The sequence below is a fragment of the Hyla sarda genome, chromosome 12 (genome assembly GCF_029499605.1).
Source record: "Hyla sarda isolate aHylSar1 chromosome 12, aHylSar1.hap1, whole genome shotgun sequence".
Taxonomy (NCBI): domain Eukaryota; kingdom Metazoa; phylum Chordata; class Amphibia; order Anura; family Hylidae; genus Hyla; species Hyla sarda.
In genome coordinates, this window is record NC_079200.1 from 31,753,500 (window position 1) to 31,777,632 (window position 24,133).

The following is a 24,133-nucleotide window of genomic DNA, read 5'->3' on the forward strand; positions in this document are numbered from 1 at the left end:
TGTTACGCCACAAGTGCGGTGCAACTTTTGGTGCACAAAGTGATGCACAAGGCCAAGCAAAACCATGCCCCTTTGGTTATGCCAGAATAACTGTGCATTTGCAATAGTTTGTCTGCCTAATATGGCTTGCACCCTTTGCCCCTTTATCTCACATAGTTGGGGAGTAAGGCATATACATGTTGGGGCAAAAAGATCTTTGGGCTGACATTTATAGACGATAGCAGATGTGACAGCACCTATATAGAAGAGGTATTAAAATGCAGCTTTCTGGTTTGCATTCACTCAGGTGACTAACCACTGTCTTCTTATGTGACTAAGCTTGTGCTGCATGTATGGAGATCACATCTGCTGAGCAGTCCGCATGTCCTGGAGCAGAATTCTAACAGCTGTACAATTTTCCCTGGCACCCTTATTCCTGAAGGACTGCATGATCTATATTTCAGGAGGCACAGAGCGTTCCTTCTCTTCAGCTTTTGGTGCTCGGTTTACACACAAGATCAGCAGATGCAGTGTACATAAAACCACATGCGTGCAGGTCCAGCTGCTGCAGTACTGAAGCCTGACTCTTCAGCTCAGGGTAGTACTCAGTAGCCCGGCAGGACTCCAGCAAAGTTGCGCGTATGTTTCAGAGCTGGCCTAATGAGCTGTGGAGGGAGAGCTCGAGATTTACAGTGTTTGTTTTATCATGATAAATGCTGCCATTTTGAGGCTAGTTTTAGTTGTGTCCTTCATGCTCTCAAACATAAAGTGGGACTTCTTCAGCGTCTTCATTTACTTCAAACAAAAGTGTCGCTTTATATATTTTTTTTAATGTTTTTTTTTTCCATCTCTGTTTTGGATATCTAAACTTAAGATCCAGTTGTTTCTGCTACCATGTCCAGGTAGGAGTTATCATTTTTTGTTAGTGGAAATCCTGGTAAAAAAAAAAAGTGATGCTAAGAACAGTTTTGTTTGTAGAATTTAGAGATCACTGTTCATTGGCTTTATGTTAATAGAGTTCAGATGATACGACAATCGGTGACTTTCATTATTGAATAGCATAAGTCATGTTTTTGTCACATGACCAAGAAAAAGATTCATTACTTGAAAGAAAGAAATTCTCTCATTCAGTAACTGCAACAAAAGATGTAAACAATGAGGTATTGGATTGACCAAAAAAAGTGCATATTAGAACATTGCATAACTTTTCCTTACACAATGAAAAAAACTTAATTCATCAGAACTTGAATACTAGTTTACATGTATTCACATAGCGGATTTTAGAAAAATACCTTGAAAATAAAATATGACAATGCTGTATTGTATGTAACATTTATACAGGGTAAAAGTTTAATAACTAGGTTTAATTGTCTACTTTCCCTTTCCTATTAATCTGTAGTTCTACTTCTTACTAGAATATTATACAGTCATGGCCGTAAATGTTGGCACAGCTGAAAATTTTCTAGAAAATTAAGTATTTCTCAGAGAAAAGGATTGCAGTAACACATGTTTTGCTATACACGTTTCTTCCCTTTGTGTGTATTGGAACTAAACCAAAAAAGGAGGAAAAAAAACAAATTTGACATAATGTCACCAAACTCCAAAAATGGGCTGGACAAAATTATTGGCCTCCTTTCAAAATTGTGGAAGCCTTTGTCTTAGTCTTTGCATTTTGTGTCTGTGTGTGCCACACTAAGCATAGACAACAAAAAGAGGAGAAAAGAACAGTTTAAGGACTTGAGAACCAAAATTGTGGAAAAGTATCAAAAATCTCAAGGTAACAAGTACATCTCCAGAGATCTAGAGTTACCTTTGTCCACAGTGCGCAACATTATCAAGAAGTTTGCAACCCATGGCTCTGTAGCTAATCTCGCTGGTGGGCGTGGACAGAAGAAAAACATTAATGAAAGGAGTCAACGCAGGATAGTCCGGATGGTGGATAAGCAGCCCCAAACTTCCAAAGATATTCAAGCTGTCCTGCAGGCTCAGGGAGCATCAGTGTCAGCGCAAACTATCCGTCCACATTTAAATGAAATGAAACGCTATGGCAGGAGACCAAGGAGGACCCCACTGCTGACACAGAGACATAAAAAAGAAAGACTACATTTTGCCAAAATGAACTTGAGTAAGCCAAAATCCTTCTGGGAAAACATCTTGTGGACAGATGAGACCAAGATGGAACTTTTTGGTATAGCACATCATTCTGTTTACCGAAAATGGAATGAGGCCTACAAAGAAAAGAACACAGTACCTACAGTGAAATATGGTGAAGATTCAATTATGTTTTGGGCTGTTTTGCTGCCTCTGGCACTGGGTGCCTTGAATGTGTGCAAGGCATCAAGAAATCTGAGGATTACCAACAGATTTTGGGTCGCACTGTACAGCCCAGTGTCAGAAAGCTGGGTTTGCGTCCGAGATCTTGGTCTTCCAGCAGGACAATGACCCCCAACATATGTCAAATAGCACCCAGAAATGGATGGCAACAAAGCGCTGGAGAGTCCTGAAGTGGCCAGCAATGAGTCCAGATCTAAATCCCATTGAACACCTGTGGAGAGATCTTAAAATTGCTGTTGGGAAAAGGCGTCCTTCCAATAAGAGAGACCTGGAGCAGTTTGCAAGGGAAAAGTGGTCCAACATTCCGGCTGAGAGGTGTAAGACGCTTATTGATGATTATAGGAAGCCACTGATTTCAGTTATTTTTTCCAAAGGATGTGAAACCAAATATTAAGTTAAGGATGCCAATAATTTTGTCCAGCCTGTTTTTGGCATTTGGTGGGACATTATGTCCAATTTGCTTTTTTGCCTCCCTTTTTTGGTTTAGTTCCAATACACAGAAAGGGAATAAACATGTGTATAGCAAAACATGTGTTACTGCAATCTTTTTATGTGAGAAGTTGTTATACATTTTATGTGAGAAGTAGTTATACTACCTACTGGAATCTCATATTCTGTAATCATACAACCTATTCTGTAATCATACAACCTAATAGGATCAGGGCCTTCTGTTATGTACTTTATCATGGGATAATAGGGTGACACTTAAAGGGGACTGTAAGAGCTGTCACAAGCTGTTGTGGTGATCGATTCATGGATTAATTTTAAAAGGGGCCCAGAAAGATTTCCTATCCTATCTTAAGTCTTCTTTAGTAGATGCTTCAAATGGCATTTTGATTCAGGTACTTATAGTGACTGTTTTGCCTTAATTGACTTGTTTTAGTTTTTAAGATTACTTTCTTACATGCCAGTCCTCATGTTTTTTGGTCAGTATGTAATATTTTAGTAGGTATCCTACTCATAAATTCATAATTACCAGGTACAAAATTTGAGTCACGGCCAGCATGCAGATGTATAAGGGAGCGTTACCCCTCCACAGCATGAGGTGCACTGGTACTGCCATTAGAACAGCCACATGGAGCCTTAAAGGAGAAGTCTCAGACAAAAAATTAGAGGTTTAGGTGCATAAGGTAAAGTTATATCAGTTTCAGAATCCTGCAGGGAAACCATGGTTTTCTAGTTTCTTCTCTGCTGAGTTGTGACTCCCCATCCAGCCCCGTTATACTGGGGCCGTGACGTCACGACTTTCCACAACACCCTGCGCTGCCTGGAGTTCTGCCACCCACCCTGTGCACAGCCTCAGCCCGTCCCACCTAATAAATATTCATTTATCCCTCCTTCGGTTCCTAAGTGATTGGCTGAGCAGCACCCCCAGAGCAAGAAGACCGACTTCTATAGCCGAGAAGCAGGGGAGAACGTGATCCATCACCGCTCTCCCCTGCTTCTGGGCTATAGAAATCTGTGTCCACGCTCTGATCATCTCTGACGAAGTGGTGATATAGTGCTTCAGTGCAGGGGGGAGCGTGATCCATCATCGCTATTCCCTGCTTCTGCTCAGGGGAACCTGAGAATGCTTCTGTGGCGCCTGGTCGGGGATTGGAGGAGACTGGCTTGGAGGCGTGTGTGGGGGAAATGGTGGGTGTAGGAGAGCGGGAGGGGGCGGGTGGAGAGGTTACAGTAGGCAAGGATGAATTGATGAGGAGGGTGGAGACGGGAGGCAGCGCTGCTATAACCGGGAGAATGCAAAAGGCACTATGTGAGACAGCAGCTCTATGAACCAGAAAGTAACAATCTTCCAGCGGGGATTGCGGGCGAACAGACAAAGAAAAATTCTTTAAACTTTAAAATGATGTATTTTTGTTGGGGGGGGGGAGGTATTTGGTACATGATATTTATTCTTTAACAGAACATCATGAAACCTTCCCCGTACAAGGCATCTCTCTTATCCAGTGGAGAATATAGTATCCTCTCCAGAAACTAAATACTGTAGTCTGACCGTCAACCCCTCAGAAGGGCATGGAATTAGTTTGGCTTCCGGCACTTGTCAATATTGATAAAACATTTGTCTTTATTTGCATCTTTTTAAAAAGTCCATATACGCACGTTTTGCCCCTGGAGCAAAAGAATGTACTGTGTACTAATGTACTGTGCCATCATGCCCCTAATTATATGCCATGATGCCTCTAATTATGTGCCACCATTCCTCTAATGATGTATGCTACCATGCCCCTAATGATCTGTGCCACAAGCACCCAATGATCTGTGCCACCATGCACCTAATGAACTGTATCACCATGCACCTAATGTGCTATCCCACCATGCTCCTAATGAACTGTACCACTGTGTCCACTTACTCTAAAGAATTGTTTCCCATTCTGTGGCTTACCAGAAATTGGGAGAAGAAGATAATACTGTGGGGAAGATAGATGATACTGAAGGATTATATTAGTAGGAGGGGAGAGATAATATTTGTGGAGACAAAGATGATACCGAAGTGAGGAGTAATGATACTTACATGATCCTGAAGGGTGGCAATCTTCATTTGGTAAGTAAGAAAAAAGAAAAAGGGGACATAGAGAGAAGAGTATGGATGCAGGAGCTTTAGATCATAACCACACAAAATTGGTTGAAAAGTGACACAGCATGATTTATGACACAGAAAGGGGCCAGGCTTCTGCGTTGTCTTCCACACACATTCACACAATGCCTCTAGAATTTACACCCCCCCCCCCCGCCCCGCCCTACACACACACACATGTCCCTTCCTTTTTTAATTTAAAGGCTATAGCTGCATAGTTTTTACAACACAAAAACAATATTAGTACTTTTTATGATTATTTTTTAATGCTGTGGTTTCCTATTTGAAGTCAAAGGAAAAAAAACATAAAAATAATAAGAAAATCGGCCTTTAAAATAAATCTATCATGTTTTTGTCTAGTCAATGTAAATTCATTCTCAAATATTGTGGCTGTCCTGCAGTTATCATAGGATACTCTGTTGTGTTTGAAAAGGGAATTGGGAGAGTGTAGACTTCAGCATAGGGAATCTGCCTGAAATTACTCTTTGTGAACATACCCTTAAAAAGTACCTGTCACCAAATAAACTTTTCTAAACTAACTCAGGCTATGTTCCCTAACTACTCCTAACACTCCTCCCACCCTTAAAAGTGGGTGTTTCCCAGCAGGCACGACATCACTGAAGCCACTTGGGGGACCACTTCCGCCCTCCCATTGTTGCAGTGCTGTGATGAATAGAAGACATCAGGCTCTATGCATGTTTCAGTGAGGCTCTGTACAGCTTTTAGTTAGGCTCTGTGCACCTGTCAATCAAGCTCAATGCAGAGAAGCACTTCCTGAATTTGGTTTCCGCCAGGCCGGGAGGAGACCAAACTCACTGTATTAATTGCAGCAGGGAACAGAACAGAGTCACCTAGTGGCCATTTTTTTCTATTACATTTTAAACATATTTATTTTGATCATTTTAAAAACAAGTGAATGGAAAAGTGTCTGCTAATTACACAAGGAACACTATATTAAAAGTTTTATTTAGTGACAGGTACTGGTACGTCCTTGGTCCTGCTCCCGTGATATAACGTTGGGTTACACGGTAACCCCGCATCATATCACGGCGGGCCCGGCGTCATAGTGAAGCCGGGACCCGCCGCTAATAGCGCGCAGTGCCAATCGCGCGCTGTTAACCCTTTAGCCGCGCGCTCAGAGCTGAGCCACGCGGCTAAAAGTGAACGTAAAAACTGCCGGTTAGCTCAGTGGGCTGTTCGGGATAGCCGCCGCGAAATCGCGGCATCCCGAACAGCTTGCAGGACAGCCGGAGGGTCCCTACCTGCCTCCTCGCTGTCCGATCGCCGAATGACTGCTCAGTGCCTGAGATCCAGGCATGAGCAGTCAAGCGGCAAAATCATCGATCATTGGTTTTCTATGAGAAATCAGTGATCAATGCGAAAGATCAGTGTGTGCAGTGTTATAGGTCCCTATGGGAGCTATAACACTGCAAAAAAAAAGTGAAAAAAAAGTGAATAAAGATCATTTAACCCCTCCCCTATTAAAAGTTTGAATCACCCCCCTTTTCCCATAAAAAAAAACCCAGTGTAAATAAAAATAAACATATATGGTATCACCGCGTGCGGAAATTTCCGAATTATAAAAATATATTGTTAATTAAACCGTTCGGTCAATGGCGTACGCGCAAAAAAATTCCGATCAATAAGTCCTATCAATGCAAAAATTGTACTGTTAAAAACTTCAGATCACAGTGCAAAAAATGAGCCCTCATACCTCCCCATACGCGGAAAAATTAAAAAGTTATAGGGGTCAGAATATGATAATTTTAAACGTATAAATTTTCCTGCATGTAGTTATGATTTTTTCCAGAAGTACGACAAAATCAAACCTATATAAGTAGGGTATCATTTTAATCGTATGGACCTACAGAATAAAGATAAGGTGTCATTTTTACCGAAAAACGTACTACGTAGAAATGGAAGCCCCCAAAAGTTACAAAACTGTGTTTTTTTTTCAATTTTGTCGCACAATGATTTTTTTCTGTTTCACCGTAGATTTTTGGGCAAAATAACCGACGTCATTACAAAGTAGAATTGGTGCCGCAAAAAATAAGCCATCATATGGATTTTTATGTGCAAAATTGAAAGAGTTATGATTTTTTTAAGGCAAGGAGCAAAAAAAGAAAATGCAAAAACGGAAAAAAAACCAGTCCTTAAGGGGTTAAAGTTGGTGCCCGCTCTGACTTCACAGCCTTGTTGTGTTCACTTGCTTTCCCACTTCATAGAATCATAGGAAGCCTTTGATTAGTCTCCAAAAGCCTTCATGGTCTTCTCCTCAAGGAGAAACATTACCCCTTTGGTCCCATGCACACTAAGCATTGCTGCCCGTCTCCCAGGGTTGTGTTTAGCTAGTGCAACTGACTGTATGTTGTACTGTTGCGCTATGTACTGTAAATGTATGTATTTACTGTGTGCTATAGTACATTGTATGTATGTTTATGATGATTGATTGCTTACAAAGTTATTTTCTGCCAAAGTAAGATGTTGAATGGAAAGATCTAGTTTTCACTGCAATTTTTTTTGTTAAAGAAAACCTGTGGCCTTTCCTGACCTGCTAGTTTTAGTAAAAACTTTTATTTCCTATGTAATGTTTTCATATCATCATTTCCAATAGCTTTGTGTTTTGCCATTTCTGTTATTCTTGTTAGGAATGTGTGACTAAATAGCCATCTGGGTGTTGCCACCTGGGGCTGTGTCCCTGCATGGTCTGAGACTATCCAGTCAAAGCTGATAGTAGTGCTATATACAGTATACACACTCCCATCTAGTAACACCCAGTTGGCTATTTAGTCATACATATCTAGTAAGGATATCACAACACTAAGCTTTAATATACCGTATTTATGACACACATTTTTTAGGCTAAAATTTTTAGCCTAAAGTCTATCTGCGGGTTATACGCCGACAAGCCGCTGCAGTTCAATGATTTAAAGCGGGCGCTTTAAATCAATGAACTGCAGCGGTTTTTGCAGGTGCAGAGACCGCCACCGCTGCCCGATTCTCTGCCCCTGCCTGTCCTGGGGTCCAGAGACTGTCGGCGCCGCTGCCCCATTGCCTCCCCCCATCCCCGGCTTTTCTGACCCCACAGAAGCCCCCAGGAAAGGCAGGGGGAGAGATGCCGTCGCTGCCCGCTTCTCTCCCCCTGCCTTTCCTGGGGTTTAGAGCCCTGCTGCCGCCGCTTCTCTCCCCCTGGCTGTTGGCGCCGCTGCTCCTTTGCCGGCGCCGCTGCCCCATTGCCTCCCCCATCCCCGGTTTTATAATTACCTGTTGCCGGGGCCGGGTCTGCGCTGCTTCTGGCTCGGATGTGGCATCCCCTGCATCATTGCTATGCGCTGCGTGGTGCAGTGGCGAGTGATTTCGCATTGAAGACGTCACTCGTCACTGCGCCTCGCAGCGCATAGCAACGACACAGGGGACACCACACCGGAGCCAGAAGCAGCGTGGACCCGACCACGGCAACAGGTAATTATAAAACCGGGGATGGGGGAGGCAAGGGGGCAGCAGCACCGATAGCCAGGGGGAGAGAAGCGGCGGCAGCAGGGCTCTATACCCCAGGAAAGGCAGGGGGAGAGAAGCGGGCAACGACGGCCTCTCTCCTCCTGCCTTTCCTGAGGGCTTCTGTGGGGTCAGAAACAGTGTATCGGGGTATACACATGCACACACACGCACCCTCATTTTACCAAGGATATTTGGGTAAAAAACTTTTTACCCAAATATCCTTGGTAAAATGAGGGTGCGTGTTATAGGCTGGTGCGTGGTATACCCCGATAAATACGGTATTTTTTCATTCTCCAGTCCTTTTGCACAGATTGAATGTCTATGTAGGTTTTCTTGGACTGAGGTACCTTTAAAATTTTCCAGTCAACTTATCTCGGGAAATCTAAAGCTTCATAGGACTCATATATGGCTGCGTAGCTGTGTACACTGACAGCAGTACCTTACATTTTTGTTTGTTGCTCATGAATGAGAGTGCAGCTAACAGCATAAAGCATCAAGTTAAAATGCTGGAAGAATAAGCATATTGACAGACGACCGAGCAGCCAGCGGATGTGTACATCCTTTGCATTTAAATGCGATTCTATTATAATCCTAATTTCCTAAGTATGTTTAATAAGCTGCTAATGCTACAGAGTTCATCTCCGTTTACTTCTATTAAATAAATTGGAGTTTCTAGAACAAGGCTGGGTAGAATTTTAACAGTGAACTACGAAAACTTGGCTAATTTAATTGACCGTGAAGCCCTTCAGTTAATGTCAGCGTGCTTTTAAGTAACCTGAAACCCACAAAGGTTGCACAGCAATGCTTCTTGAGTGAAGGAGGTTTCAAGAAAACAGACACTCCAGTGCTCCTCAAAGCGTGGTAATTGCTGTGAACTTGAATTTCCTTCCTGTAAAGGTTGGACAAAAGGTGAGGAGATGGATGGTGCTCTTGTAAAATGTGGGTGAGGTCGATTGCTATCTGTTGTGGTATCATGATTGTTGTCTCTCTAGATGACAAACACATAATTTATCTGTCTGTCTAATTGGGGCAATTTCCCTCCAAATTAGGGTGTTCCTCTCCCCTGCAGTCAGTTTTTAATGCAGTTTTTGAAGCCAAAGCCAGAACTTCTTTTAACTCCATTCTTGGCTTTAATTTTCAAAATAGTATTCAAAAAACCTGAATGTGGGTACAACACTCATAGCTTTGTTGTGGCAGCTTTGTTGCAGATATTTCTGTGGCTGAAGAATTCATTATGTGCATAAATCTGAATATGGTTGTCTCTGTACTATTTACATAGACTTCTGCAAGCCTAGTTGACATTAATGGTATAATCACAGAAATGTCTGCAACAAATCTGCCATGTGTGAATATACCATATATATGGCTTATTGACCCGTAGTTAAATGGAAACTGACAGACTGTTCATCTGCACTAAACTCAATACACTGGGTTATAGTGTGAGTGAACAGCAGTAAAATGATGTCTCACTTACATAAATTGATGTAGGCATATACAGGGTATGGCCCCCTGTTGCTGTATTGCTACAGCTCTTCTCTGCGCAATGGAGGCAGGGAGCTGACTTGCCGAGCTTCCGTACCTCCTCTATATGCTGGACACTGTCCGCCACGAATATGAATATTCAATTTTCTTCACTGCTATTGTAGCAGTCTGCAATAGAGAGCCCACATGACGACAGTGAAGAAAATTGAATATTTATGTCAGGGCCAGGTATTGTCTGGCATATAGAGGAGGCTCAGCAATTCCGCTCCCAGCTTCCATTGCGCAGAGAAGAGCTGTAGCAATACAGCACTGGGGGCCATATCTTGTAAATGCCTTTACCAACAACTTTCAGCTCGGTGTATTGCATTTAGTGCAGGTGAACAGTCTGTGAGTTTCCCTTCAACAACTGGCCTTAAAGGGGTATTCCAGGCAAAACCTTTTTTTATATATATATATATATATCTATCAACTGGCTCCGGAAAGTTAAACAGATTTGTAAATTACTTCTATTAAAAAATCTTAATCCTTCCAATAGTTATTAGCTTCTGAAGTTTTCTGTCTAACTGCTCAATGATGATGTCACGTCCCTGGAGCTGTGCATGATGGGAGAATATCCCCATAGGAACTGCACAGCTCCCGGGACGTGAGTCATCAGAGAGCAGTTAGACAGAAAACAACAACTCAACTTCAGAAGCTAATAACTATTGGAAGGATTAAGATTTTTTAATAGAAGTAATTTACAAATCCGATTAACTTTCCGGAGCCAGTTGATATATAAAAAAAAGTTTTGGCCTGGAATACCCCTTTAAAGAGGACTATTTTTCCTTCTTTTCTTATCACATTACTGATTTACATCAAGAGAAAATAGAATAGGGTCATAGGATTTGTGAATTTGGAAAGAAAGAACATTATACAAAATTTACAAAATGGAGTATTTTGTGGTCGAATTGTGCCTACAATTCAGTCCATTTATCAAATGTATACACTTAATATGCTGAACGTAAAATCCTGGTCGAACACATAAATAAAGCATAAAAAAAACATAAACTGTATGGTTTTGCCCATAACACCCAATCACAGCTCAGCTTACATATCTTAACAAGCTCTAGTAAAAATGAAAGCTGAGCTGTGTTTGGTTGGTATGTATACGTTGAAATGAATGTATTTACATTGAGGCTGTGTTCAACCCATTGATGTCTATGGTCTCTTTAGCAAATTTTGGTCTGCACATCCAAATCCCCTATTGACAAGATGCCAATGTAGTGCCCGACATATCCCTGAAATGTGATGTACCGTATATAGAGCCCTAGAATTACTTGGAACCTTAAATTGCATCTACTGATCAGAGTTTCTTGGTGAACCTTTTTCTGGTTGGACCTAAGCTTCATAGCAGTAGATAAGGGTTGTGTGGACTGTTTGTGAGTAGCAATGAGCCTTGTTCGTCAATCATCCTGGGGGAGGGAGAGGTAGGAGGTGTTCATGCTGCAGCTCAGAACAGCCCCTACAACTCTTGAGCTTAGGAAAAAAACACCAATTTATAACTTAGAATCATGTATCGTTTGTTTTATCTCCCTATCATCTATTTGCCCATGTCCCAGGTCTGAGCATGATATAGTGCTGGCAGATCCCATCTAAACCATTTTGCATATTTTTCTCAAAAATTATTTCCTGAAGCCTCCCTGCCTTCCTGACAGTTCTTTTCCTGAAAATGTGACTTGATTGGGCCTTACTCAAGTAGTTTGATACTGTTCCTACAAATATGTGTACAAAGTTGTTCCTAAGATGAAGAATCGTTTTAATGGCCTAATTATCCACCTAATTCTTGTAAAACCTTTTAGATTACATTGACCAACTGTTTAACCCTTTACAGGAGTTTATCCAGAGCAGAATACTTTATAGCCTCCACAGGATAAGCCATTAATATCAGATTGATAGTGGACAAAGGTTACATGAATGTAGTGAAGAAGGAACAGCACTTGTTCAAGTTTAGTAGCCTCAGCTTATTGTCTAGGACAGTAGAAATTCCTAAAGATTGTCCACTAGGATTAAAAAGAGAAGTTTTTCTTTTTATTGAGTTTTACTGAACTCAGTACCTGGTTATTTCCATTCAGTAAAATTTTACATCCATAAAATCAAAACGTTTATGTCATTTTAAACAACTTTTGACATTGCTCAGATGTGTCAAAAGGTAAAATCATGATCAATGGGATAAATCAGATCAGTCATTCAAAGAATTGATTAGCTGGACAGGAAGGAAGCATGAAAGGTATGAGAGAGTGTGGTCTACCTGGAGGTCTTCAAGGTATTTCACAAGAAAGCTTTTTGTCCCCACCCAGAGTAATCCTGTCAATATTAACGACTGAGAACATACTAAGCCAACACAGATAGTGATGACATTCTAATTTTTCTTCTCCATGTCCTTGTTGATGTCTCTGCTCTCGCTATCATTAATGCAAGTTATGTCTACCTCGCAGTACCCACCAGATCATTGTGTCAGATTTATCTGTCACAGAGCACTACCTACACTTGCCTGAGACAGATATCAGTCATTCATCGGAAATGGCAGATCTTCATTGACCAATCTTTCTGAGACTGTACGAGCGGCGTTTGTATTTACCAATCGTTCTACCAATAACTTTTATTACAATACAGTCAATCAGGATTTTTCTCTCATCGCTGTCTCCATTTACACCGACCAATTAATGTTACCAATGGCACATGATGGCAGCCAGCATAGCACTCTACTATTAAGGAGTGTAATTTTGTGTGTTCATTTCTAAACAACAATTAGTGTTTTGTTGACTTTAGTACTTATTGATAGTTTTTGTCATATTTAAAATCTTTATATACATTTCTACCTGCGCTTCATTTGGTAATACTTCACTGCAACAGTCCTTGACCTTTTACACATGGGGGAAGTTGAATCTTGTAACTTGAATAGAAAACAACCTTAAAATCTTAGAGGAATGATTTGCTCATCTTGGCTTTCATGGAAAACCCTAAGTCCAAGGTTTATCTCCCTGTAATTTATACAGCATTTTCATGCCTGTGACATTCTTGTGGGGATACAGAAAGCCCCATGCTGCTAATGGACTGAAAGTAAATGAAATTAAATAAGCGCAGCAAAGCTCATCAGCAGTGTCTCCCCCCTGGGTAATTCAATTCCTAAGTGCGCTGTGATGGGCGCGTGCGGCATACTCTCTGAAATCCTGCTGCGGGCGGGAGACTTAACATCTAAATAAAACTTTTTACTGCAGCATTTGTTATTCTCATGCCAGCAGGGTCCTGGATGCTGGTTTGGGGACAGTAATGTAATATTCATATTTCCTCCCATGTTGTGCGAGCCACATATACTAGCATACTAAATATTCCATAAATATGCACTGCAGTTTAAATAAGCTGCCGTGAATTTTAATTTCCATGCAAATTTTTTTCCCTTTGTTATTAACTGCTTGGCTGCCCATCTGTATCGCTTGTCTGTCCAGAGAGGTGCAGCAGTCATAAATCTAGTGACCATCTCCGCTCTGCGCTGTGTCTCCGCCTGACTCTTCACTGATCATTCCTAGAATAGCATTGCAGGTATTTAACCACACAGATCTCTTTTGTAGAGTCCATTATCTACAGCAGACATTTATTGGAAAGGACTTTATTTATAGTTTAGTGTAAGTTAGTTAAAAGATGAAAGTACTTGAAATAGAAATGGATTGTTCTTACGTGATGACACCGTTTTCTCACATAGATTACCTGACTGCTCATAGTCTTTTCCTTCTGGTAAATAAAAAGCCAGGGTGGATACTCCCAAGACATCTTGTATTACAGGTTTTATTTTTCTATGCAACCTGCTGAGCCAAAACTGTATGTAAGAATATGTATTTTTGTGGTAATTACAAAGAGACTAAGTGAAATTTTGATGTAATCATGTACATGTACTAATATACATACAATTACCACCATATCAGTACATACAATAATTTACAAATATAGTATATAAAATTGTATTTAATCTCTCTCTGTTTCTAAATACAGTACAGACCAAAGTTTGGACACACCTTCTCATTCATGTTTTTTTTATTTTCATGACTATGAAAATTGTACATTCACACTGAAGGCATCAAAACTATGAATTAACACATGTGGAATTATATACATAACAAAAAAGTGTGAAACAACTGAAAATATGTCATATTCTAGGTTCTTCAAAGTAGCCACCTTTTGCTTTGATTACTGCTTTGCACACTCTTGGCATTCTCTTGATGAGCTTCAAGAGGTAGTCACCTGAAATGGTTTTCACTTCACAGGTGTGCTGGTGTGGAGGAGGAGGTGTGAGGGTGTGGGGGTGCTTTGCTGGTGATACTGTTGGGGATTTATTCAAAATTGAAGGCATACTGAACCAGCATGTCTACCACAGCATCTTGCAGCGGCATGCTATTCCATCCGGTTTGCGTTTAGTTGGACCATCATTTATTTTTCAACAGGGCAATGACCCCAAACACCCCTCCAGGCTGTGTAAGGGCTATTTGACCAAGAAGGAGAGTGATGGGGTGCTGCGCCAGATGACCTGGCCTCCACAGTCACTGGACCTGAACCCAATCGAGATGGTTTGGGGTGAGCTGGACCGCAGATTGACTACTTCTTGAAGCTCATCAAGAGAATGAGTGTGCAAAGCAGTAATCAAACCAAAAGGTGGCTACTTTGAAGAACCTAGAATATGACATATTTTCAGTTGTTTCACACTTTTTTGTTATATATATAATTCCACATGTGTTAATTCATAGTTTTGATGCCTTCAGTGTGGATCTACAATTTTCATAGTCATGAAAATAAAGAAAACTCTGAATGAGAAGGTGTTTCCAAACTTTTGGTCTGTACTGTGTATATATATATATATATATATATATATATATATATATCTTTTTATATATATGCGCTAAGGTGTCTTATGAAAACCGTATTTTTCTTATATAGGGAAATTCCATGTAGTTTTATTGGAAGTACTATGCATAAGATATAGAAAGAGTCAAGAAAAGTCTGTTTGACCAGAAAACTATAGTATAGTATATAGCTTACTATGTTTGCAACTTGTCATCCCCATTTAGAGCTGGAACAATCAGTGTGGAGCACAATCTGCTGTTCTAAAATGTATAATACTGTGCAAAAGAAGAGAAAAGAAACATAGCAAGTTTATTTCATGGTGGTGGGGGGGGGGGGGGGAGGTTTTAATAACGCATTACAGGAACTTTATTGCAGCCAGTTCCTGTTCACTATATCATGTTATTAACTTTGTTTTAGAAACTCGAGATGCAGACGAGCCTGAAAAGCTGTTGAAACAAGGCTACCTAGAGAAGAGGAACAGAGGTAAGATGTCATGAGATACTGCTTATCCGAATCTGAGACAGGTTGTGGTGAGGCTATCCTTCCTGGACTGTTTTATTAATTTCTCTACTTGCAAACAACGTTGTCAAATAAGTAATGTCTATTCATTTTCAGCATCTTAAAAATAAAACAGGTCTGATGAGGACAACATGTCCATATAGTCTGTCAGACAATGTGGACGTCATAGAGGCTGGTACCCACTTGGATCTCCTTCTGTGAACCAAAATAGAGAACAACTTTGTAAGTCCCATCTTGGTAGATGGTGGCCATGTAATACTAATTTTGTTATGGAATTTGCCTGGTATTTCCCTTTTGAAAGGGTTTGCCTTATTAGCAATGCCTATGATGGTAAATCACATATTTTTTTTACATGCTACGAAGTAATCACACGAAGTTATTGGTAATAGACACTATTAAGTTTAAGTTACAGATTCACTGCAGATTTTACCTGCAAATGTGGATGAATCTCATCTCTACACTGTGGACGTTTTCCATATAAAAAGTGAGCTTTCTGTACATTCTCAAATTTGTAGCATGTCTATTATGTTGCAATTTGTGGCAAATGTTCACAGCAAATTATATCCCTTTCAGTGTAGCAGGGGTTAAATCTGCAGTTAATCCACAAAAAAATCCACATGCACATTGTGCTCCAGATAGTTGCTGGAAATGTTCTGCTATATATGGACTTATTGTGAATTCACATATAGCAGATTAACTGCAGATTTTTTTATTTATTTTTTTGTTATTTATGCACGTAAAATCTACAGCAGGTCGCAGTACAGTGTGTGAGGGTAAAATTTTACACATCTCATCCACAGGATATAGAAATCAGAAACTCAGCCGTGGTGCAGATTTTTAATACCACAGCATGCCAATTTCTATTGAACATATTTACCGTGGATTTCATCCCTTTTGATGTAACACATGCAAATTTTGCTGAGAGGTCACCACAGACTTCTGAAATCTGTGAAAAATGTACATGAGAAAAACCCACCATGTATGTACCTAACTTTGCTTGAAGCCTGGAATTGTGTATGACATAAGGGGTCTTAATTATGAAATCTAAGGCTTTATAATGGCAGTCTCTTCTTAAAGTGTACCTAGAGGCTGTAAACAACTATCTGCTCCATTGGTGCTTGTATTAGGTGTTGTAGGTAAGGTTTACTCCATATTTTGGCTGGGTTCAGACTGAGGAATCTCCAATTAGAATTATTCCTGCAGGAAATTCTAAGGGTGGCCAGCACCGACTGAATCAGTCATAGATATTGCCAGACCCCGTAGATGGCAATGTATTCCATGCAGAATCTTCTGAAAAAATTAAGCTAGCTCTGCCACTAAAATACCAAAGTGTACACTGTGCAGTGAAATCTCATTGACAGCAATGGAACTCAGCTTTATCAGAATGTGCGAATGTAATCTTAAAACAGAATTGCGCTCTAAAATTCCTTAGTCTCAACCCCATCAACCCAAAGGTAAACTCTTGTCTAACCCATCTTAATTTTTTTTTCCTACTAGACCATGGCTTCTTTGGGTCAGAATGGCAGAAAAGGTGGTGTGTTCTCACAAACATAAGTTTTTGCTACTACTCCAGTGAAAAAGGTAAGCTGGCTATCAAGTCTGAAAATTAAAACGTACCTGCCATTTAAAAAAAAAAAAAAAACATTTTCTTCTTTTTAATTTCTGCCTGATTGTGTTACATGAACTTGTCAGAGTGGTAATTTTAGTCCCCTAATTATTGTTGTTATTTAGACCCTAAGAGTCCCTTCCATGGTGCTCAGCTATTTTTCATTTTTTTCCATTTCAGGGGTGGGACTAGAGCTGGGCAGTCTGCCAACAGTACTCACACCTGGAATTTTTCTTAATTTTCTGGCCATTTATATGGTAATACCTAGTGCTTGGCGGTATGACCAAAAGTGTGTATCAAGAATGAATGAATGAATGAACTATCAGCCGCAGCGCTGTCCTCATCGGGGGGACTAATCATGTTACCCGCAGGCGCTGATCTCCTTTTCCTCCTGTGAGCCGCGGCTCAGAACTTCTGCAGCGCCCGCAGCCCACTGGCTTTCAGCACTTGCAGGGGGAGGTGGCAGCTACCGTTCTACCTTCCTGTGCCCGAGGATTATAAGTCTTTTATTTCCAGCGCCGCGGCTCACAGGAGGAAAAGGAGATCAGCGCCTGGGGGTAACATGATTAGTCCCCCGATGTGGGGACAGTGCTGCGGCTCATTCATTCGGTGGGGGGGAGGAAAAGCAGGACAGCGTCCGCGGATCATATATGATTAGTTCCCCAGCGCACTGCGGCTGATTATTCACTCGAGGGAGGAGGGGCCTGACCGATATTGCGGTACAGGGAAAAATTCATACCATACAGAAAAAACATACCGGTATTTGGTATGAACCGGTATATCACCCAGCACTAGTAGTACCTATCCACAAATGTTGGATAAAGTGCACTGGGTTGAACAGGCTGCAGTATGTGGGGTAATAGTGGTGTTATTAATGGACTGGCTATGCAAGATGCTATGTGAGGTGAAAGTATCACAACAAAAGCATACCTGGTCTATGTATTGAATTGCTGCTGATGACAAGATAAATGGAGATGGAGGAAAAAGGAAATTACATTGAGGAGGCAGCACTGTGTTTATAAGGAGAGCACTAGTATTTACACAAGGAACAGCTACCTAGAATAATTTTACGTGGTCAGAGGTAGGAGGGAACCCTTCTTTTACCGTCCAATCACAAAGTGGACCCATTGATGCAGAGCATTGACATTTTGGAGGTAGTTACTAGGCTCAGATTTTACACACACAGTCCAGGCCTTGTCTCTAACATAACACTATCTTGGCTCCTCCCCACTTCCCGTATTCCATTTTCATCTCTCTGCTGCTAGTGACAGAATTCCCCAAACAGGTAGTGGACAGCAGTTTGGTAAATGAAGTGAAGAGATATCAGAGGCTATCACATGGAGGGATGTTGTTGAAACAGCGACAATTTACATTTATAAAAATGTAGTCAACGTAAAAAGCTGAGCTAGTAAAATTAATTTGCACTGTAACAAAGCAGCAGGTTTTAAATCGACAGGTAAAATAACCAGGTTATTGTCTGGATACCACTATATTTAGAATGTACAAGCTCAAACTGAATCTGGGATTCATTGCATGTCTAACTAAGCAGTGTTTATAAACCGTTGGCACAGAATGCTTTATTAGTATTCTTCATTGCTTCAGTACAGAGAACTGGTAGTCATATAGCAGTATGGGATGTATTGTAGGGTGTGGTATAATAGTTGCAATTGGTATTCAGATTTGGTATTTGGTAACAGAAGATTTGTAAAGTGAAATCTATATCTATATATATAAAACTCAATGTGTGTGTGTGTGTATATATATGTATATATGTGTGTATGTATGTGTGTATATATGTATATATGTGTGTATGTGTATGTATGTGTGTATATATATGTATATATGTGTGTGTGTATGTGTGTGTGTGTGTATGTATGTATGTATGTATGTTCCACAAAAACTTCCAAACGGCTAAAGATATTAACATGAAACTTGGCAAACATGTTACTTATATGTCAACAACAAACATAGGATAGGTGATTTAACCCTTACTCACCCCCATTTTTGCCAGGGGCGGGGTTTATGTTTAAAGTCCCATACAAGTCTATGGGAAATATATGTTACTGCATAATTTCCAAACGTCTGGAGATATTTCGATAATACTTGGTCACATGTTACGTGTCCACTTAAAATATAGGATAGTTAATTTAACCCTTAACTACCCCATTTGTGAGGGTCGGGGTTTTTGTTTAATGTCCCATGCAAATCAATGGGAAATGTATGTTCTCACATAACTTCCATACAGCTGGAGATATTTCACTACCTGGTACACATATTACAGGTTGGGATATGAGGACGGGATGGGAGGTCGAGATAGGAGGTTGGGATAGGAGGTCAAGATAGGAGGACGGGATAGGAGGTCAGGATAGGAGGTCAGGATAGGAGGTCAGGATAGGAGGTCGAGATAGGAGGATGGGATAGGTCGGGATAGGAGGTCAGGAATAGGAGGTTGGGATAGGAGGACGGGATTGGAGGTCGAGATAGGAGGTCGGGATAGGAGGTAAAGATAGGAGGACTGGATAGGAGGACGGGATATGAGGATGGGATAGGAGGACTGGATAGGAGATCGGGATTGGAGGACGGGATTGGAGGACGGGATTGGAGGACGGGATTGGAGGACGGGATTGGAGGTCGGGATTGGAGGTCGGGATTGGAGGTCGGGGTATGAGGACGGGATATGGGGTTGGGATATGACAACAATATATGAGGACGGGATATGAAGTCAAAAGCTTCCTCCTCTGTTGATTTTCCTCCCCAACAAGGATGAGGAAGGAAAAACCAGGCAACGCTGGGTACTCAGCTAGTAAAATAATATAATTGAATTTGAAATAATATATGTACACATTTTGCATAGATATATGGGTAGAGTTTTTCTCTTTTGCTTATTCTGTGTGCTTCACCCAAGCTTTTATAATCAGGCTTATTTATTCATTTTCTTTCATCTGTAATGTAGCTATAGTCTGAATTTAATTTGCATTTTTTTGTACCCACCAAGCAGCCCTAAATCCAGTCTGTAATGGTAAACATTTGCATTGCTATCTGATGATAGTACCAAATGGCTAAAAAACTGAATAAATACTTAGATTTGTACAGCTAAATGAAATATTACATATTTACAATGTTTTCTTAGTTGCCTAGTTTTATTCATCTGTAAGTATACCCCATTCAGGAAGGAAGGGTTTACACATCTGGATGTGTCGCTATCCTGCTGTTAGCCAGAATTCACCGAATGGCCTTATGAACTAGTGTGATGGGAGGAGGTCCATAATATGGAGGAAATCAGCTATGTGACCTCTAAATAATTCATTGCATTTCTTACTTGTTATGTAATGTGTGAATTTTTTCATTCTGCTAGATGGGCAAAAAAAGCAGATCTTAGAAATAGTAACGTATTTCTAGCTTTTGAATAATTTTAAAAGTAGCAATACCTTATCTCTATTTCATTCCCCCCTCCCCCACGCTTGCAATTCATGTTTTAGTTTTACTGACTTCTTGTCTATGGTTTTGTGTGGAAGTATTTGAAATGTAGGTATTATTTCTTCTGTGACCTCCAACTTTTTTTTATGTGCCATGTTCTTCAAAAATTTTCAACAAATTTTTTTAAGGCAGGCTGTACACATCAAAAAAGTAGGGCGATTGTTCGTCAGCTCAACTATCATTTTATAAGTTAGCCATACATTTTAAATAACTGCCGTAAAACAATAGTGTCTGACAGAAAAAATCTAGCAGGCCTGACAGATGATGTCATTGGAGAGTCTGGAGACTGCTATGCATTTTAGACGCTCAGCCGAATGTATTGGTTTTGGCCGACTATAGTCTAAGGTTTATAGGCACCTTTAGATGCAGCGATACACATTTTAAGGTGCCCATACTCCTTAGATTAAAGTTGAAAGTGGACAATTTCAACCAAAATGATCATTCATCAAATAAAATATAACAATAAACAATTGTTTTAGCCGAACAGTGGGAAACTTCTATTATCTGAAAATAAGTCAGCGTTGATAGATATTTTCGAACAATTGTTCGATAAGATTGTTTGCTTACAAAGGGTTGTTCACATTTTTCAGTAAAAAATATTCTTAGTACAATTCCAGTATATCTCAAAATGTTCTTAGAATATTCCTAGAACGATTGTTCATCCTTTACCCAGTCTTTAATCATGAATGGTCAGTTTGAACATCTTTAACTGCAAATATGGACCTGCATGTGTATGGCTGTGTCTGCAAAACAATTCATCACCAGACGATTGTTTGTTCAACAACTGTTCAACCATCAACCTCCTTTTATCTAATCTTTAGTCAATATTGGCCGATTATGATCAATGGTATCCGGTAAAGGACCAGTTCCCTTTCTGAGAATATTCTTTCCCAAACTAGTGTTTAACAACGAATGTTCTTTGGGCCGACTATCCCCTTAAAATGTCACACAACCAACAATTTTTTAGACAATAACAGTCTGTCGTTGGTCAGCAAAAAATGATTGATCATCTTTTTGTTTGAAGATCTTTTTGTTTGAAATTGTCCACTTTAATCTTAGTTTTATAGGCACCTTTAGAAGCCTGTTTTGCAGTTCCAGTCGCAGAATTAGGGTCCGGATCATTTATGATGTAGGGTCGACATCAGCTGCATCATTTCTGATGGCACCAATTTCAGCTATAGATATTTAGTAGTGGTTGTTTGGTTCAAATAGGTTTTCTGTGTTAAAAATACTTGTACAAAGATATAAAAGCTGATACGTGCTAGAGAATTCTGGAGCATCTTTTCATAGAACACTGTTGTGCTGTTCATCTGTTATTCCTCCTGGAAATGCATAAATTAAGTAATTTTCACCATTTCCCTCATCCAGTCATTGCTGACAGTGTAAGTTGTGTATAGACGTACCCTGTTGACAAATGAAAAGGATACACCCATTGTTATTTCATTTTGTACAGGGGGAAAAAAAGGCTATACTCTCCTGTTCTGATCTTTCTTCGCTGTAGTTCTTTTGTCTCCTGGTCCCTGCTACTCTCCACTTCTTTCTGGTTTTTGTTACATTCACTATGGGAGGAAAGGCATGCTCAACTAATCACTGAGCTTCAAGCAACCCAGACTGGGTGACATCAGGGCTGTATTGTTGAGGACAGGGTCAATCATTAGCTAAAAATAACTCCTAGCCTGGAAATCCCCTTTAATTCACACAAAATTTGAAGGTTATTTTTCTTGTTTATTATCTTTTTCAATGCAGAAAAATGGGAACAGTTCCCAGCACAACAGAGAATGGAAACATTATCAAGCATTTCTTAAAATAATGTTTACCTTCTGTCTTGTGCTGGCCTGCCATGCCATGTTTGTTTCAGAACGGCTAATGTACCAAAATGCTGGCCAGTACAGTTCAGACTTAATTAGCACCAATCACCTACAGAACCGCATCTCATGTAAACCGCATCAATGTAAAAAATAGTTGTGGTTGTTATTGAATTCTGACATAAACCTATTTTAGAGTCATGCCCTTTACAATGTACTTATTTCCAGATTTTATGGTAAGAAAAGTTCCTAAGGGTGGCTTCCTGATAAAAGACTGTGGTGCCCAGCTGGTATCAAATATCCGCAAAGACACTCGACGAGATTCCTGCTTTGAGCTGATCTCTCCTGGCAATCGCAGTTTTGAGGTAAGGCTTAGTGGTCTAGTAAGCAAAATAAAATAAAAATGACACAAATTTACAACCTTTTTTTTGTAACTTCTGTATTAACAGTTCACAGCCGGCAGTCCAGGAGAAGCCAGGGACTGGGTGGAGCAAATACAATTTTTGGTAAAAGGTGAGTATAATATATATATTTCATGGTTAGCTTAAACTGAATGTGTCATTAGAAAGTGACAAATTATTTAAATCAAGTTTTTTTGTTTTTCAGATTTTTTTGTTGATGGTTTTCTAACTTTCCATTTTAAAATCTGTATTATAAAATAATCCTGAAATCTAGCAGTTTCTGTCTGGACACTAGGCCTAATATTGAATTAAGACTTCCTCTTCTGTACAGATCAGTTTTTAATAGTATCCTCCTTATCATCACAGATAGGAGTACAGTTAAAGGTAACATCACTGTATAGATAAGACAATAGATTACGTTCACAGCTCCTCTGTTCCTTTGGTATGCCCTCTGCAAAGATCACAGAGAACACCCAAAAGTCTTTCTTATTCATGTTAATGAGAGCTTCGGTCTAATGTTGTTTATGTAAAAAAGAAAATCTAGATGATGCATTCCCTTTCAAGGGGGTACTCCACCCCTAGACATCCTATCCCCTATCCAAAGGATAGGGGATAAGATGTCTGATCATGGGGGTCCCGGCGCTGGGATGCCCGTGATTTCTGCTGCGGCAGCACAACCATCCAGTGCACGGAGCGAACTTCGCTCCGTGCCGGTTGATTAGCGGTGCAGCGCTGGAAGGCTCGTGACGTCACGAGGGGATGTGGTAACCTCTTATCTTTTCATGTTATAATGGACCAGGCTAAATGTTATGGGGCAGTATTGTGATTTCATGAGGTAAACTGAAAACTAATGACAGCAAACAGTTACATTACAAATACTGCCCTGATCTAAAGAAGAAAAAAAAAAAAGCTCTCAAAGTTATGACTTTAGAAAAGAACTGTTGGTTCATGCATTGGTCTTTGTTATAGTAGTAAATTCTAGATATTAAAATTTGGCCCCATTGCATACTGTGTTTAGAACTTGTAATTGGTCTCTTCTTATGTGGCTGAAGGATGTAGACACCAGGTCTGGTGTGCAGCTACCTTAGCGCCCTATATAGCCGTGTCACCTGACACTATTTTATTGTAAGTAATGTCCAATTCATTTCTGTGTGAAACAATGCCAACTTGTCAAACACAGCCTCAGAATCAAAATGGGAATGCTGGCTGAAATAAATTCCTATTAGGATTCCCTAAAGTTTGCTTTTCTCTAGATATATTGATTTGGGTTCATGTTCTGCTCCTGTCTTACAATGCAGATAAGTCATTCTTAATAATATTTTGTCTTTAGTGAAGGGTTTTCCAACCAGGTTTCCTTTAACACATTTGAAAAGTGTTTATTTATTTATTTTTTTAAAGCCCACCAAAAAGATAGTGCAAGCAGAATATTTAAAGGAGTCCCAAGGAGAGAATTTGTAGGTTAGGTGAAGGTATTAGGTGACATTTTTGCTCAATTATGGCCATATTAATTGATTTAAAAAAATATATGTCTCTGACATAAAGATACAGGCCCTGATTAATCAATCTTTCTGAGACCAGAACA

The 24,133-nt window shown here is 40.1% G+C and overlaps 1 protein-coding gene across 6 annotated transcripts in view; it reads left to right on the forward strand.

Annotated features, from left to right (window-relative positions):
- Positions 1–24,133, forward strand: part of SKAP1 (src kinase associated phosphoprotein 1) — a 430,073-nt gene that overhangs the window by 294,554 nt on the left and 111,386 nt on the right. For all 6 annotated transcript variants that reach the window (XR_008849179.1, XM_056547763.1, XM_056547765.1 and 3 more), the window contains 4 exons: positions 15,161–15,226; positions 16,760–16,843; positions 22,379–22,515; positions 22,600–22,663. Coding sequence is in view for 5 of the 6 variants with exons in the window: in XM_056547763.1 (XP_056403738.1) it covers positions 15,161–15,226; positions 16,760–16,843; positions 22,379–22,515; positions 22,600–22,663 (351 nt within the window). In the remaining variant the exon portion in view is untranslated. The remainder of the gene's footprint in view (positions 1–15,160; positions 15,227–16,759; positions 16,844–22,378; positions 22,516–22,599; positions 22,664–24,133) is intronic.